At 42.9% G+C, this 15,606-nt stretch overlaps 1 protein-coding gene across 6 annotated transcripts in view; it reads left to right on the top strand.

Annotated features, from left to right (window-relative positions):
- Positions 1-6,680, top strand: part of PTPRE (protein tyrosine phosphatase receptor type E) — a 126,064-nt gene extending 119,384 nt beyond the window's left edge. For all 6 annotated transcript variants that reach the window (XM_075612244.1, XM_075612243.1, XM_075612242.1 and 3 more), the window contains one exon: positions 899-6,680. In XM_075612244.1, the coding sequence (XP_075468359.1) occupies positions 899-973 (75 nt within the window). In that variant the 3' untranslated portion in view covers positions 974-6,680. The remainder of the gene's footprint in view (positions 1-898) is intronic.
- Positions 6,681-15,606: the final 8,926 nt, after the last annotated feature.

The following is a 15,606-nucleotide window of genomic DNA, read 5'->3' as shown; positions in this document are numbered from 1 at the left end:
AGCATGGAAACAGATCAAGGCCCCGTCGAGAAACACAGTAGTTAGAAGGATCAATGAGGTTATGTCCATGGAGAAGCTCACGGCCATGCTTCAAAAAAAAAAAAAAGTGCCACCGTTTTGGAACACATGGGACCCTTGGATAGAGAGATAAAGTCAAAAAACCCGAGCCCCTCGGACCTCCAGTATGCCCAGACTGTCGGAGATGGGAACCCGGAAGCCTCTGGACGAACCCCCCGCCCCCATCCAACTACCCCTCCCCACCTGTTTGTCTCCCCACCCCTCCCTCTCCCCCCCCTTCTTCTCTTTCCTTCTATGGAAAATGGAAAAATGTTATTGGTCACCACCTGATTGCATTGTGATAAAATGTCATGGGATCACGACATTTCTGTATGTACATCTGTATATGAACGTTTCCAATAAAAAAGATTGTTACAAAAAATAGACTTGTCCTTCACAGGTGCTTAGCAAGAACTGCAATTAAAAAGGAGGCATGGGTGAGCTTGAAAACAGGTTGGAAGGGTCACTAACCTCCCAAGTTGCAAAAGGGGTGGAATGGGTGAGCTCATTGACTGAGCCACCTGTGCTGAAGCAGGGATATCTTTAAACCCTGACCTGTTGGTGACACTTGAGGACTGGAGTTGGCCAATCCTGCTCTATCATTTCTAGGTTCCTGTCCTCTTAAAAGGGCTCTTGGTTCTTTCAGTGTTATTGTGTTTAGTTATGTTGCACTTGAGTAAAATAAAATACAGCTCATCACAGCTCATCACATCCAACGAGTTTCCTTATGTTTAGGGCGCCATAAATACTGATTAATAGACATTATTACTAATGCTACATAATGAATTGCAATATATATATATCATTGATTATATATCTATTTTTTTTTTTCATTTTGCAGGAACAGTATGAATTCTGCTACAAAGTGGTACAAGATTTTATTGACATCTTTTCCGATTATGCCAATTTCAAATGAAGAGTCCAGCCTTAAAGGAGTTTGATGTAAATGTATAATCCAGTAATATTATTGTACTCTGAAGTTAATTTATCTTGGTTTTATTCATATGCTTTTGTATTATCTTCTGCTACCAAATTATAATGTGCATCATACTTCTCTTTGTTAAATTCAACATGGTGTTGAAAAAAACAGATTCAAATAGAAGCCTTCAAGAGGTGGGGAGCAAATGTATGTATAGTAATGTATATATTTATTTATTTAAAATACGAGATGTATATTAACATACCATACATTTTCAGAGGATATACAGATTTCTTTTGGTGGTTTCCTTTTCTTGCCACATACAACTAATACAAATAATTAAATACCTGAAAAAGGTATGTACTGTACAGTTTATTTTCCTCACATTCTAAGTCCCTTTTCATAAATGTTAATGTAAAATGGAGGGCTTTAAAAAGTGTCACGACTACTGTTTGTGTTGGATAATCCATCCATGGCGTAATTAAGAGGTATTCAATCTATAGCACAAGCGTCAATTGGTGGAGAGAGGACCCAGTAAGAGGGTAAAACTGGGGATGGAGAGGCCAACATGGACAAGAAAGAGTAAGCAGATGTGAAAACGAGGCAGGGGGGAATAATGGGCTCTGTGTATCCAGAGGTGCATAAAATAAATGTGCAGTTTTTTCTGTCTGAAACGTGACATATTTAAGAAGTGTATTTCTACTGTTGTAGAATTTGGCACATGCCGTGACAAAAAAAAAAATGACGCCACCTTTAAGGTGATGGAGAAAGCCAATGCAGGAAACCATCAAGAAAAGTAACGCTAGCTGCACATCCCTTAATGCCTGCGCCGAGGTGCAAATGTAACTCCACCCCTAACTCCTCCCACATGGTCCAGAAATCCCTCATCTCGTCACAAACAGACGTAGGCATATCCAATATTGGTACAACTAAGATTAATACGTAGACGCTGCCTGGGGCAGGTATATTTCAGCAAACAGTTGCAACAAAATAACGACTGTGCCAACATTTTGCATGTCGTACAGTACATAGAGCACATTGACTGAGAGATACTGCGTACTTACAGATGTATTGTAGTTGGAGTGGTTCTCCAGTAGTTCATGTATAACATCCTTTTTATGGCAGTGAGAAGAAAAGAAAAAAAAAAACCATTGTTCATTTTTTTTATTACCATATGCAACATTCTAGGACAATAACCCATTGTGTAATGTGCGGCTGTTTCATGTGGTGAAATATTTCTGATAAAACATAATACTTTTTCTTACGTCTAAACAGTTCGCAGAAAGAGATTTTACGTCCTGTTTTTTTTTTTTTGGAAAAACAAAAACAAAGTAACAAGTTAAATCATTTAGGAATGTAAGACCAGCCTTTTTATATATCTTTATTGAACCTTTCAATGGCAACGGAAAATAAACATTGTTGTAGCCATCCTCTACTGCAGGGACGGTCAATTCCAGTCCTCAAGGGCCGCCAACAGATCCTGTTTTAAGGATATCCCTGCTATAGCACAGTCAAAGACTGGGCCACTGTTTGAGCCACCTGTGCTGAAGCAGGGACTGTGAGCCACCTGTGCTGAAGCAGGGATATTCTGTAAACCTGACCTGTTGGTGGCCCTTCAGGACTGGAGAAGGGCTCCCCTGCTCTACAACAACCAGCTTAATATTTGCTCTATATTTGTTAACCAATTACATCCAGATATAATAGCTATAAATTAAGTCATATTGCACACATATTTAAGTTTTTCTATATCAGTCTCTACTATTGGCTCAAAGTAATAAGTTATAAATATATACACTTTGAATAAAATGAGTCTTCTTAATTCTGTACTTAGAAAAATATCAGAGATTATCATTTAAAAAAAAAATAAACAAAAAAACACGGGTGAATAAAGCAATCCTACAAAAAGTGCCAAAGTTTGAATGCTCTCACCTTCTATCTTGTGTGTCATATGATTGATAGTAACTAAGCTTCCACTATCATAGGTACAAGTGGGCAAAAGTATATATTACCCCTTCAGTTGTAGAGGGACCAGCAGCGTTTTGTAGACTCTGTAATTGGGCAGATTATCTACTTCCATTTGTAATGCGTTGTGGTTTCAAGGTTATCACAGGCTGTGAAATCTTTACGCATTGACATGTAAATTACACAGATATCATTGCATATGAGATTTCAAAACTTCACAATGCTTTTTTTTTTTTTTCCCCTCTCCAGGTGTCTAGTTGTAGTTATTAGAAATAAATGAAATGACATTGAAGATAAACAAGACATTTCAGCATGTACAGAGCTAACCAATGTCCAGAGGTCTGAATGGCTGAGGTTTGATTTAGGACCTAGAGCAGTGTTTTTCAACCAGTGTTCCTAGGAACCCTTGGGTTTCTCAGGCACCCCAAAGGGTCCCCTGCAATTTTAAAATAATTTTAAAATTGTACCAAATACAGAAGAATTTACAATGCAGCTGATCTCAGACTCGCTATTAGAGAGGGTTGGGGTTCCTTACAATGCAGCTGATCTCAGACGCAGTATTAGAGAGGGTTGGGGTTCCTTACAATGCATCTGATCTCAGACGCAGTATTAGAGAGGGTTGGGGTTCCTTACAATGCATCTGATCTCAGACGCAGTATTAGAGAGGGTCGGGGTTCCTCAGAATTCCAAAAACCACGGACCTACAGTAACAATCGAAGTCATTCTGAAATGTCAGATATGTGAGCCTGATGTTGCTGGGAATAAACAAAACTACTTTCCAGTGAGAGAGATTCACATTTCTTTATTTTTTTTTTAACGCCAATCCTCATTGACCCAATAACAAGGAATAACATTTAACAAACAAACACTTCATGTCCCAGTCCTAGAGCAAACTTAAACGCATTTGCAGTCCCAGTCCTAGAGCAAACTTAAACGCTTTTGCATTTTAAATGATTGCTGTGCATTGTCAAATAGCTTTCAGATGGCCAAAAATAGAAAAGTACAGCATATGTAACTCAAGTTACAATTTTTTTTAGTAATATGCAACAACTTCCACAATTTGTATTAAACCGCATATTACGAAAAATAATGGAATTATTCATTTTGAATAATTAAAACACCTTTTTTTTATCTTGAGTTTTTGCTTGTTGACAAATGCCATTATTGTTAAATCGAACATTCTACTTGTTTTGTTACGTTTGAAATAAAGGAAGGTTTTCTATTTAGTGAGGACATAGAAAAGTAGGCCAGTCAAGTATTTGGTTTATCTGCCCCTCCCTGTCAGAAGATCAAGCTTAGGCCAGGTCCCTGCTGTGACGGACGCTGCAGGGACAAGAGCCGCCCCACGCTGGGGCCAGGGCCGCTGCGAGGGGGGGGGCTCCGCCCTGCGCCGACAGTTTCTCCTGCTTTCAAGAGTGTTGAGATCAGGATTCGCGATGGAGTGCTAGGCCACGCCCCCCAGCGGTTCAGCCAATAAGGGCGAACCTGCCGGGTGATGTCACAGCTGCTCCCCCATCACGCCCCCACCCCCCTGTCTTACCCCCTGCAGCTCACTGCACACTGGGGGACTCGGCTGCATGCGCCGCCAGCCTCGGAGACGCGTGTGCAGCACAGGCACTGGTGCCGTAGCCATAGGGACAAGGCACTTTGCATTTTAAAAGCAGAGCATGCTGAACAGGAATGTCATACAAATTAGTGCAGGGCTGGCCAACTCCAGTCCTCAAGGGCCACCAACAGGTGAGGTTTTAAGGATATCCCTGCATCAGCACAGGTGGCTAAATTACACAGATGTCATTGTGCTGAATGACCATATGTGCTGAAGCGGGATATCCTTAAAACCTGACCTGTTGGTGGCTCTATGGAACTGGAATTGGCCAGTCCTGAATTAGAGGAACTAAACAAACTCTAATTGCTCCCAAATCCAACTATACCATGTTTACCAATATTTATAATTTTGTGAAATATTTACGGAAACCTTATAACATTTCCAAATGTGAGAATACCTGCAGTGGTGCTCAGTACTAATGTATGTTCCCTGCTACATACTGTATACATCCTCACTCAACGTTCCAAGGGGCACAAACAAAATAAGCAATTTCCACAAACGTTCTTGTTGATATTCAGTGGTATCCAGCAGATTTGAAGTATAATGTGAGACACATAGACATAGAAATAGTTTCATTTCATTGATATATATATATATATTTATAAAAAAAACGGAAGGCACTATATACAGTATATGAAGGCAAAGGTGGGGCAGTTCTGGGGCGTCTTTTAAATCTGGTGCAGTATTCTGGCTCTAGAATTGCAGCGTATTTGCCTTGATATAATGACCTTTAAAATGTAAAAATATAAGCAGATCTACAAGGGCGGGGGGGAGACTGGGGGAGGGGAGGATGTATCTGCTCCCTTGAAAGTATTATGAGCGTTTCTATACAAGGTGTTTTCATCTTGATTTGTATTGCTCTCGGGGGGGGGCAGTAACTTACTGTAGCTCTGTTGTGCATGTCACTGTGATAAAATCGATGTCCTTTTTAAACTCTTTTTCAGCTCAACTGTGCTTCTATGCATGTGCAATATTATTCTGAGAACTAACTGTAAATTATTGTAAAGTGTTTTTTTTAAGGTGTAAATGAAATGAAGAAATGCTGTCCCAGCTTCACAAAAAATGTATAGTAATGTATGCAAAAAGGGTCATCTTTCTGACTACAGCAGCAGTACAACTTACTCCTTAAGATAAATGTTTGAGTAGGTATTACTGGTTTTGATCATCTCCACCGTGAGAAACTTAATTTTGACACACAAGGATTTTGACATAAAATACTTGACATTTTTCTCTGGAGGAATCCTGTCTCCCCTCAACCCAAACACCAATAGAACATATTCGGTAATACACCTGGCTCTTCTTTAGCTTATGCAGTGTGGTTTTCATGACCAGAGATGGACATAAAATGTTTGCTGGTTTGGCACTGCATCGAATTATCCGGTTCCTTTTGGTCCACGGATCAGTCTCAAAAAGGTTGATCAAGCCTTGTCTCGGATTTTGTTTTCTATCACTGACAGTCCACATGGCGGATTGTTAAAAATCCGCACTCAGATTAAATCCGAGGGGGGAGAGAGAGAGCAGATTTGTAACAATCTGAGTGCGGATTTCAGATTCACTATGGAATCCGAGTGTGGATTCTTAAAAATTGTATCCAATGGCAGATTCAGGTTAATCCGCTCGTATTTTTTAATATCCGATCTGCGAGAGGGGGGGGGGGGGAGGGGGCGGGGGCAGATTTGGTCTACAAAACCCGTGAAATTCTGGGAAACGGATTTGGACTGGTTCACCCATCTCTATTCAGGAACTTGCTCTGGTCATAAACATTCCCACTCGTGACCATGCACTATTTCTTCTGTTTATACTCCAGTCATATTAAGCACAAGATGACATAAAAGTAGCTTTTTTTTTTAAACGACATCCTGTATAATGATATTAAAAACTATATTTTGCATGGTATTGCATTTAAATTCCAAAATGTGATTAGAAAATGTCTCTTCTGATCTGTCTGCTATCTTGGTCACTAAGTGACTAACATTTCTGTTTCGTTTGTTAGCATACTAAAGAATGCACATTGCAATTACCTGTGTTTTAAAGGTATTTTATGTATGTTTTTTAAACTGTAGAAAAACAATAAAACAAAAAAAAAAAAGAAAAGAAGCCTGAAAGCGTTATTTACCTGGCATACATTTTTTAAAATTGTTTTAAAGGTTATTGACGTTTTTCTTTAACCAAGTTGCATGCGATTTCTATGACCTCTTTTTAATATAATGTATGTATATTTTCAACTTGCAATGGTCTTTTCTGTTACATTTGTAATTTGATCTTGCTGTGATTTATAATGCTGGTGAATGTGAACAAAATCTTTGTATATGAAAAGTGCAAGATCTAATACATTGTTCAACAAGAATAAAATGATTTCTGTTTGCTTTTTATTGGTCATTTGAATGCCTCTAGCCACTTGTCTTTTTTTTTTTTTGTAATGAACCATCTTTCTTCTTGAACAGCTGTATCTGAATATCTTAAACCGAACATTGTTTAAAGAATTCAGTATTGCATCCTATAAAACAGGGGTGCTCAACTCCAGTCTTCAAGCTCCCCCCGCCCCCAACAGGTCAGGTTTCTAGGATATCCCAGCTTCAGCACAGGTGTCTCAATCAGGCTCAGTCAAAGACTATGATTGAGCCACCTGTGCTGAAGCAGGGACTGATTAAGCCACCTGTGCTGAAGCAGGGATATCCTGAAAACCTGACCTGCTTGGGGGAGGGGCTTAAGGATTGGCGTTGAGCAGCTCTGCTATAACATATGCACATGAGAAACTGATAAAACTGTGTGCCAAAAACAGCAAATTGCAGCTTTTAGTATAACCAGTAAAAAAAAAAAAGACGGCATAATCACAAGAAATATGGGTAAATGTGTCAAAATGAGTTAATTTTCATTTGAAAATTTTGCAAATATTTCAAAGGAACTTTCTAGGTCAACAATATGAGCAGAATTGTCAAAATTTGTCATTCAAACTATATTTTATGGGGGAGGGTTTTCACGACCAAACGCTGCTAGGTAGTTTATTTTTTTTAATTTTATGAATTTTCCATTTTATTTATTTTTTTATCATTTTTAAATATTCTCTAATTTTGCTATTGTTTTTTTCAAGTGTAATGAATATTTGCTAATTTTGTTTATTAGAAAAAAACCTTTATATGCTGTTATATTGTAACAAGTGATTTTGCAAATATTCGAAAAGGAGAAATGTTGGCGTTTTTCGTGGCCAATTTCAATTTTGGTGAAAAATGTGCCCTTCTCTAATTGCAGCAATGTGCAAATAATAGTAGCCATACGCAAACCATTGATTGCAAAAGGTATAAATACTCTGGGGTAGGACATTGGAGTATGTAATAGTTGAACTTGAATGGTACAATAATTTATCAAACAATACAATCAGAGTAATTGGGGGTCAATGGCAAAATGTAAATACGGCAATGCAAATAATTGACAGCTTTTTGTTAAATATCTTAATGCACCAGTAAGAATGTATATACAGTACTCTTTAAAATCGCTAGTGGTGAATTGCTATTAACTGCGATGGCCAATGTGTAATTTTTGGAATTGTTAAATACATCTGGATTTTGCAATTTTTATTATCAAACTGCCACCTTATGGTTGCCAGACATCCTGTAAATACGGGATTGTCTCTTATTTCATTTACTTGTCCCGAAAAGGTCTGTCGGGACTCATAATTGTCCCGTATTTTAGCGCCTTTACGTAAAATGCATTAACTTCTAATTACTGTCATTAAATAAGTTCTACAACCGTATTAGATTTATATTTAAGTTAAATAGTTACCTTTTCTGATAGATGTCACCTTACTAAGTTATTAAAATAATAAAGTTAGGACACTGCTTGGTTATCTCATAATACGATGACACCCACCCCTATAGGCGTTACTCCCACCGCTACTTGTTAGTCCAGCGCTTCTTTCCCCGCCCGGCCAAGCGCTGAGATGATACAAACCAAAGAATATAGCGGTCACGTGGGAGATACCGTTCTGCTCGAAGCGTTTGCAACTCATTCATCACTCATTATGTCGTCACACTTTCATACTGGAATTCAGTGTCCCATATTATAAAAACTGAAATGTGGCAACCCTATGCCGCCTTATTCCAAGTATCCTGTCTTTGACTGAGCCACTGATTGAGCCACCGTTGCTGAAGCAGGGATATCCTGAACACATGACCTGTTGGTGGCCCTTGCCCAGTCAGCCCTACCTACCAGTTTAGTGATAGATAGGAGATGAAACTCCCGAGTACCGTGCTCAGCTATATGGTGTTCCTTATAGAGGTAGATGTAAACAATATATCATATATCATTTGTGTTATAACAGCCAGGAAAAAACCGTCTTCTATAACATGTGTACCGTGTGATCCATATAAGTAACCCCTTCCTTTGCGGGCGGGACCTGTATCTATGGGTAGGGTCAGTGACAAATATCTGACCACCTAAGAACAGTATATTGTCCCCCTAGGAAGCATGTGGGCACAAGGAAAATAAGCCCCAGACCGCAGGTGAGCGGGCTGGGGTACTCACGGTTGAGAAGTATGGGCTGTTCCTTCGGCGTGCATCACGCTAATAATGAACGTATGTGGGAATCCTCAGAGAGGTTGAGCGGAGCACAGCAAGGTAGATTCAGGGGCTAGACACCAACGTGAGTAAAAGTCCTTTATTCCATGATCGACATCATGGTAACGGATAAGTAAAACTCTCTTACGCGTTTCAGGCTTCTGCCCTTTATCAAAGAGAACAATTTTACACACTGCAACTGCCCCGCTGATATAGGTCTCTCCCCGCTTCCAGCTGATCTCGGTTTCATGATTTTTTAGCGCGAGATCGCCAAGCTACAATCTCATTGGCTGTCTCATATGGCCAATGAGATGAATGAATGAATTCACTCGCGTATGACGTGCAGGAGGCGGCTCAGATCAGCGGATCGGCTACAGTATGTCTTCGTGACATATAAAAACAACAATATACATAACCATGTTTGACACAGATTAAAAACAATGTATAAGTGATATCACAAAAAACACTCTATTCGACTGAAATGGTAGTACAGGAGGTAATACAGAGAGGAAATAATATGTGGCATGTAACAAGGCTGTTTATACATCTAACTGCAGAAACCTAGTAATGATATAGCCATATACATATAGCAAGTTAATTATGCAATGTGCTGATAAATGGCTGTGTCCCTGCGGCGAGGCCGCGGTAAAACCCCAGCGGAGTCAAATGTCCCAGACTACCATCAGATCGCTATTTTCCTACTGCAGAGTCTGATCAGAAAAAAGTTCCCCAAATTCTGCACTCAAACTATTAAAGTCTTAAACCTGGTATTGGTGTCTTATTCAGAAGGTAAATATCTACTATGGGCCAATAAGAGAGACTGGTCATGAGAACTACCTCTAAGGGAGGGTGTGACAGGGTGAAGTCAACCCCTATCAGTTATGCCTGGGAAACGTATGTCTGAGTGCTTCATCCAGCACTCATAAGGGTTAACTCAGGTGGAAGCTAGCTAATCAGGATGTAAGCTGACACCTGAGAGCCAGCAAGGTAGACAAGGATCTTGTTACCAACAGTAGCTGGCTGTCTGAGATGAGAGCACATGGATAGATGTGCTGCTAGCCAGAAGGATACAGCACACTACTTACTGCAGCCAAAGTAAGATTTCTTTCATTTGTTTGCATGACTGCTTAAAAAGACTCTTACGGTTTGGGTATGGTTTAGCCAGCCAGCCTGCTAGCTAGGACTGCTGTGTTAGTCAGTTTTCTCCCAACGTGGAGCAGGATTTATTTGCTTAAAGGGACAGTGTACCCGCATGTTATGTTGCTGTGGAGAAATAAAGCCACTGAACGTTTTCATTTATCCTGAAACTACACGTGTGGACTGTTCCCTGACCTCGGCTACAGGCCGTCCTGCCACAGGTGGTGTCAGAAGGGGGATCTGGATGGGCCCTGTATCTAAAGGGCCACACACACACACAGACGGGGAAAAAAAATGGAGACAATTTTTTCTCAGTTCCTTGAGCAACAGCTCCAGCTAGCAGAGAAGCAAGCTGAGCGACACACCCAGCAAGATGAGCAACAGGCCCAGCGAGAGGAAAAGCTACTCCAATTGCTGGCCGAAGGCCCAGCCCCAGGCAGACCAGGGATTCCAAATAATCCACCGGTGATGCTGCATAAAATGAAGCCAAATGAAGACCCAGAGGCATTTCTCCTCACTTTTGAAAGGGTAGCCACGGCCCACGGCTGGACAGTTGATCACTGGGTAACGACTCTGGCTCCACTCCTCATAGGGGAAGCTCAGGCAGCCTACCAGGCTCTTCCAGCAGACGAGGCCATGGACTATCAGCAACTAAAGGCTGCTATTCTGGATCGCCTAGGCCTCACTCCAGAGACCTACCGACAGCGGTTCCGGACAGTCAAATATACAAACAGAGACAGACCCCGGGTCGTAGCCCACCGCTTAGTAGACTTATGTACCATGTGGATACAACTGGAAAAACATGACAAGGCAGAGATCCTTGAACAGTTTGTGCTCGAGCAGTTCATACAGATACTGCCCCCCTCCTCCCGCTCCTGGGTAAAAAGACACGCTGCATTTTCCCTGGATTCAGCGGTCCGCTTGGTGGAAAACTTCCTGGGCGACGACACCCAACAGGATAGCTGGGAATGGCCGGTGCAAACACCAGTTGCTTCCGGTGATACTAGAGGCAGGAGAGCAGACAATCGAGGGGTCTACAACCCGCCAGCTCGGGAGATCCAGTCAACCCGATCGGAAGACCCTTTCCCATCTCGGAGGGTTCCTGGTACAAACTCCCGCAGAGATGCCCGTCCTGGGTCCGAGGCCACTGGATCACTCAAGGGAGGCCGCCACCCACAGTATTCTCCGAGAACCTGGACTCCTGTCACCCACCCGGTGGAGAGGATAACCCCACCAACCAGAAGGGAGGATCCCATCCAACAGCGGAGAGGTCCAAACGCCGAGCCCCGTCGAGAGCTTCCGCTGACGACCGAGGTTGCGGATTCAGGAGATGAGATGGACTGTTCATATGGCAGAACCACTGCCACAGCTTGTCTCCGAGGGGACCACAATCCGTGGTTAGTCCCAGCATCTCTGGAGGGGACAAAAGTAAACGCCATGCTGGACTCGGGCTCTGGAAAAACCCTGATCCTAGAGGGCCTAATTCCAAGCAATAGACTATCTTATGACTCTCCTTGGAATATCGAGTGTATCCATGGGGATACAAAGAGATTTTTCCCTGTAGACACCATGTCCCAAAGACACGTAAACAGAGACGTGCGAAAAAAGAGGACTGGTTAAGAAAGGCTGGGACTCTTGGTAACATTAGTCAGCCCAAAGGACTGCAGGTCATGGCCGGGGATGACCAGGGTGGGGAACAGATAGATACGGGAATTTTGCCAGACCTGGATCTTCCTGACTTCCGTCAGAGGCAGAAGGAGGACCCAGCTCTGGCTAGACAATATGAGAAGGTGGTACAGGTCAACAACAAGATAATGGATGAACAGGGTGTAAAAGTGTTTCCACATTTTGAACTGTTGAATGACATTCTATATCGTGTGAATAAGGTTACACAAACAGGGGAGGTCATTCGACAGATGCTAGTCCCTAAAGGGTTGATTAAAACGGTGTTCACCCTAGCCCATACTCTCCCATGGGGTGGTCATTTGGGCAGAGATAAAACCACGGACCGCATCTCGTCCCGGTTTTACTGGCCAGGCATACATGGTGACATCATGAAACTATGTGAGACATGTCCTGAATGCCAGTTAACTAGTCAAAAAGGACAGAAGCCGGCTCCCTTGGTTCCTCTGCCCTTGGTAGCTGTCCCATTCGAGAGAATTGGGGTAGATCTGGTCGGACCTTTAGAACCCTCTGCGAAGGGACATAAATTTATACTCGTTGTGGTAGATTATGCCACCAGATATCCTGAGGCCTTCCCTCTGAGATCAGCCACTGATAAACAGGTTGCTCACAGGCTGTTAGAACTGTTCTCTAGGGTAGGACTTCCCCAAGTAATGTTAACTGACCAGGGAACAAATTTCATGGCAAAGTTAATGCAGGATGTCCTAAAGTTATTGGAGGTAAAATCCGTCCGGACCTCAGTCTACCATCCTCAGACTGATGGATTGGTAGAGAGGTTTAACCGTACTTTAAAAACCATGCTTAGGAAGTTTGTGGACACTGAAAAGCGAGCTTGGGATGAACTTCTCCCTTTCCTGTTGTTTGCGGTACGAGAAGTTCCCCAATCATCTACAGGCCCCATTTGAGCTCCTATATGGACGCCAACCTCGGGGTATTCTCGACCTACTGAAGGAATCCTGGGAGGAGGAGCCCTCCCCCTCCAAGAATACCCTTCAGTATGTCATAGACCTTAGAAATCGCCTAGACATGATAGGTCGGTTTGCTAAGGAAAACCTCAAATCTGCTCAAGAAAGGCAGTATAACCAAAATGCTCACTTGAAGATCTTCCAACCTGGGGACCAAGTGATGCTACTACTACCGACATCAGAGAGTAAACTCCTTGCGAAGTGGCAGGGTCCTTTCCAAGTTCTCCGCCGCACCGGGGAGGTGAACTATGAGATCTCTCAACCAGGGTCCAGGAAGGGTAAACAAATCTACCACGTGAACCCCCTGGAAAACGATGAGATCACTGTTCATCCACCCTCGGGAAGGAGAGACAGATTTGGGTCCGCAGCTTCCAAAGGGTAGTACGTACAATGACCATCAGGTTCCCATGGGAGGGCAGTTAACAACGGAACAAAGGTCAGACCTACTAGAATTATGTGACCAGTTCCCAGATGTTTTTTCGGAGCTGCCAGGGCAGACTAATTTAGTGTCCCATAGGATTGAGACAGAACCTGGCGTAAAAGTACGGTCCCGTCCCTATAGATTGCTAGAGGGCCGAAAAGACCTGGTAGAGAGGGAGATAATAGACATGTTGGAATTGGGCGTGATCGAGGAGTCCCACAGCGAATGGTGTAGCCCTATCGTGTTGGTCCCTTAACCAGATGGGAAGGTGAGGTTTTGCGTGGATCTGCGAAAGGTAAATGCTGTATCCAGATTTGATGCATATCCAATGCCTAGGGTGGATGAATTGCTTGACTTGCTTGGGAAAGCAGAGTATATCTCTACCCTAGATCTCACGAAAGGATATTGGCAGATACCTCTAGCGGAAGAATCCAAATGCAAAACTGCCTTCGCCACCCCTCTCGGGTTATACCAATTCGTCACTATGCCATTTGGGTTACATGGGGCTCCAGCCACGTTCCAAAGGTTAATGGACAAGGTACTATGACCCCATAGGGCATATGCCGCGGCCTACTTGGATGACATTGTCATCTATAGCAGACACTGGCAGTCTCAAATAAAAAGGTTAAGGGCAGTCCTAACGTCCTTAAGAGAAGCAGGGCTCACTGCAAATCCAAAAAAATGTGCCCTGGGTAAATCCACTACAAAGTACTTGGGCTATGCCGTTGGGGGAGGGATAGTAAGGCCACTAGCTAGCAAGGTGGCCGCCATAAAGGAAGTCCCCACCCCACAGACAAAGACACAGGACCGCTCCCTTTTGGGGTTAGCAGGGTATTACCGGCGGTTTATCCCCAATTTTTCAGAAATATCTGCAACCCTAACAGATCTGACAAAAAAGAGTGCCCCGACCCAAGTTAAATGGTCTTGGGAGTGCCAAGACACCTTTGACATGCTAAAAAAGTGCCTGTCAGAGGGCCCCGCTCTTCAGAGCCCAGATTTTAAAGAGCCCTTCATCATCCAGATGGATGCCTCAGAGGTAGGACTCGGAGCAGTGCTGTCTCAGCAATTTGATGGTGTTGAACACCCCATACTGTTCATCAGCCGGAAGCTGTTCCCAAGGGAAGTGAGGTATTCCGTTATTGAGAAGGAGTGCCTCGCTGTAAAATGGGCAATTGAGGCCTTGAGACATTATGTCGCCGGAGTACACTTCACCCTGGTCACTGACCATGCGCCCTTGAAGTGGTTAAACACCATGAAGGACACAAATCCAAGGTTGACCAGGTGGTATATGGCCCTCCAACCCTTCTCTTTTGATATTCAGCATAGACCTGGAAAAGACCATGGAAATGCTGATTTTTTTGTCAAGAGAAGGAGTGGAGGGTCGGGCTTCAGCCGTGTGGGACACTAGCCACACACAAACAGGGGAGGTATGTGACAGGGTGAAGTCAACCCCTATCAGTTATGCCTGGGAAACATATGTCTGAGTGCTTCATCCAGCACTCATAAGGGTTAACTCAGGTGGAAGCTAGCTAATCAGGATGTAAGCTGACACCTGAGAGCCAGCAAGGTAGTTAAGGATCTTGTTACCAGCAGTAGCTAGCTGTCTGAGATGAGAGCACATGGATAGATGTGCTGCAAGCCAGAAGGATACAGCACACTACTTACTGCAGCCAAAGTAAGATTTATTTCATTTGTTTGCATGACTGCTTAAAAAGACTCTTACGGTTTGGGTATGGTTTAGCCAGCCAGCCAGCCTGCTAGCTAGGACTGCTGTGTTAGTCAGTTTTCTCCCAACGTGGAGCAGGATTTATTTGCTTAAAGGGACAGTGTACCCGCATGTTATGTTGCTGTGGAGAAATAAAGCCACTGAACGTTTTCATTTATCCTGAAACTACACGTGTGGACTGTTCCCTGACCTCGGCTACAGGCCGTCCTGCCACAGGGGGTAATAAAAAAAGAATCAAATTTGATTAACATATATACTTGACTCATAATGTGTACATTATTTAGTGTGTGAATATTAAAACCCTGGTGGTGAGGACCGGACAAAGTCATACAGAAAAAGAATAAAACAGCTAGCTGGGTGCGCTGTTGTACCACACAGGTAGAATGTATATACAGGCGGTCCTCGGTTATCCGACGCAATGCGTTACTCAAAATGGCGTCGGATAGCGAAGCGCCGTAAACCCGTTTTCCCATAGGAACACAGTTTAAATTAAACGTTCCGTTCCTGAAGGCATTTTTAATGCTAAAATACACAGAAAATGTTACTCAAGCAATAAGATATGCAGCACACACATAG

This window comes from Ascaphus truei, chromosome 8, assembly GCF_040206685.1.
Source record: "Ascaphus truei isolate aAscTru1 chromosome 8, aAscTru1.hap1, whole genome shotgun sequence".
NCBI lineage: Eukaryota > Metazoa > Chordata > Amphibia > Anura > Ascaphidae > Ascaphus > Ascaphus truei.
Note: the sequence above shows the minus strand (reverse complement) of the source record. Positions and strands in the feature narration are given on the sequence as shown.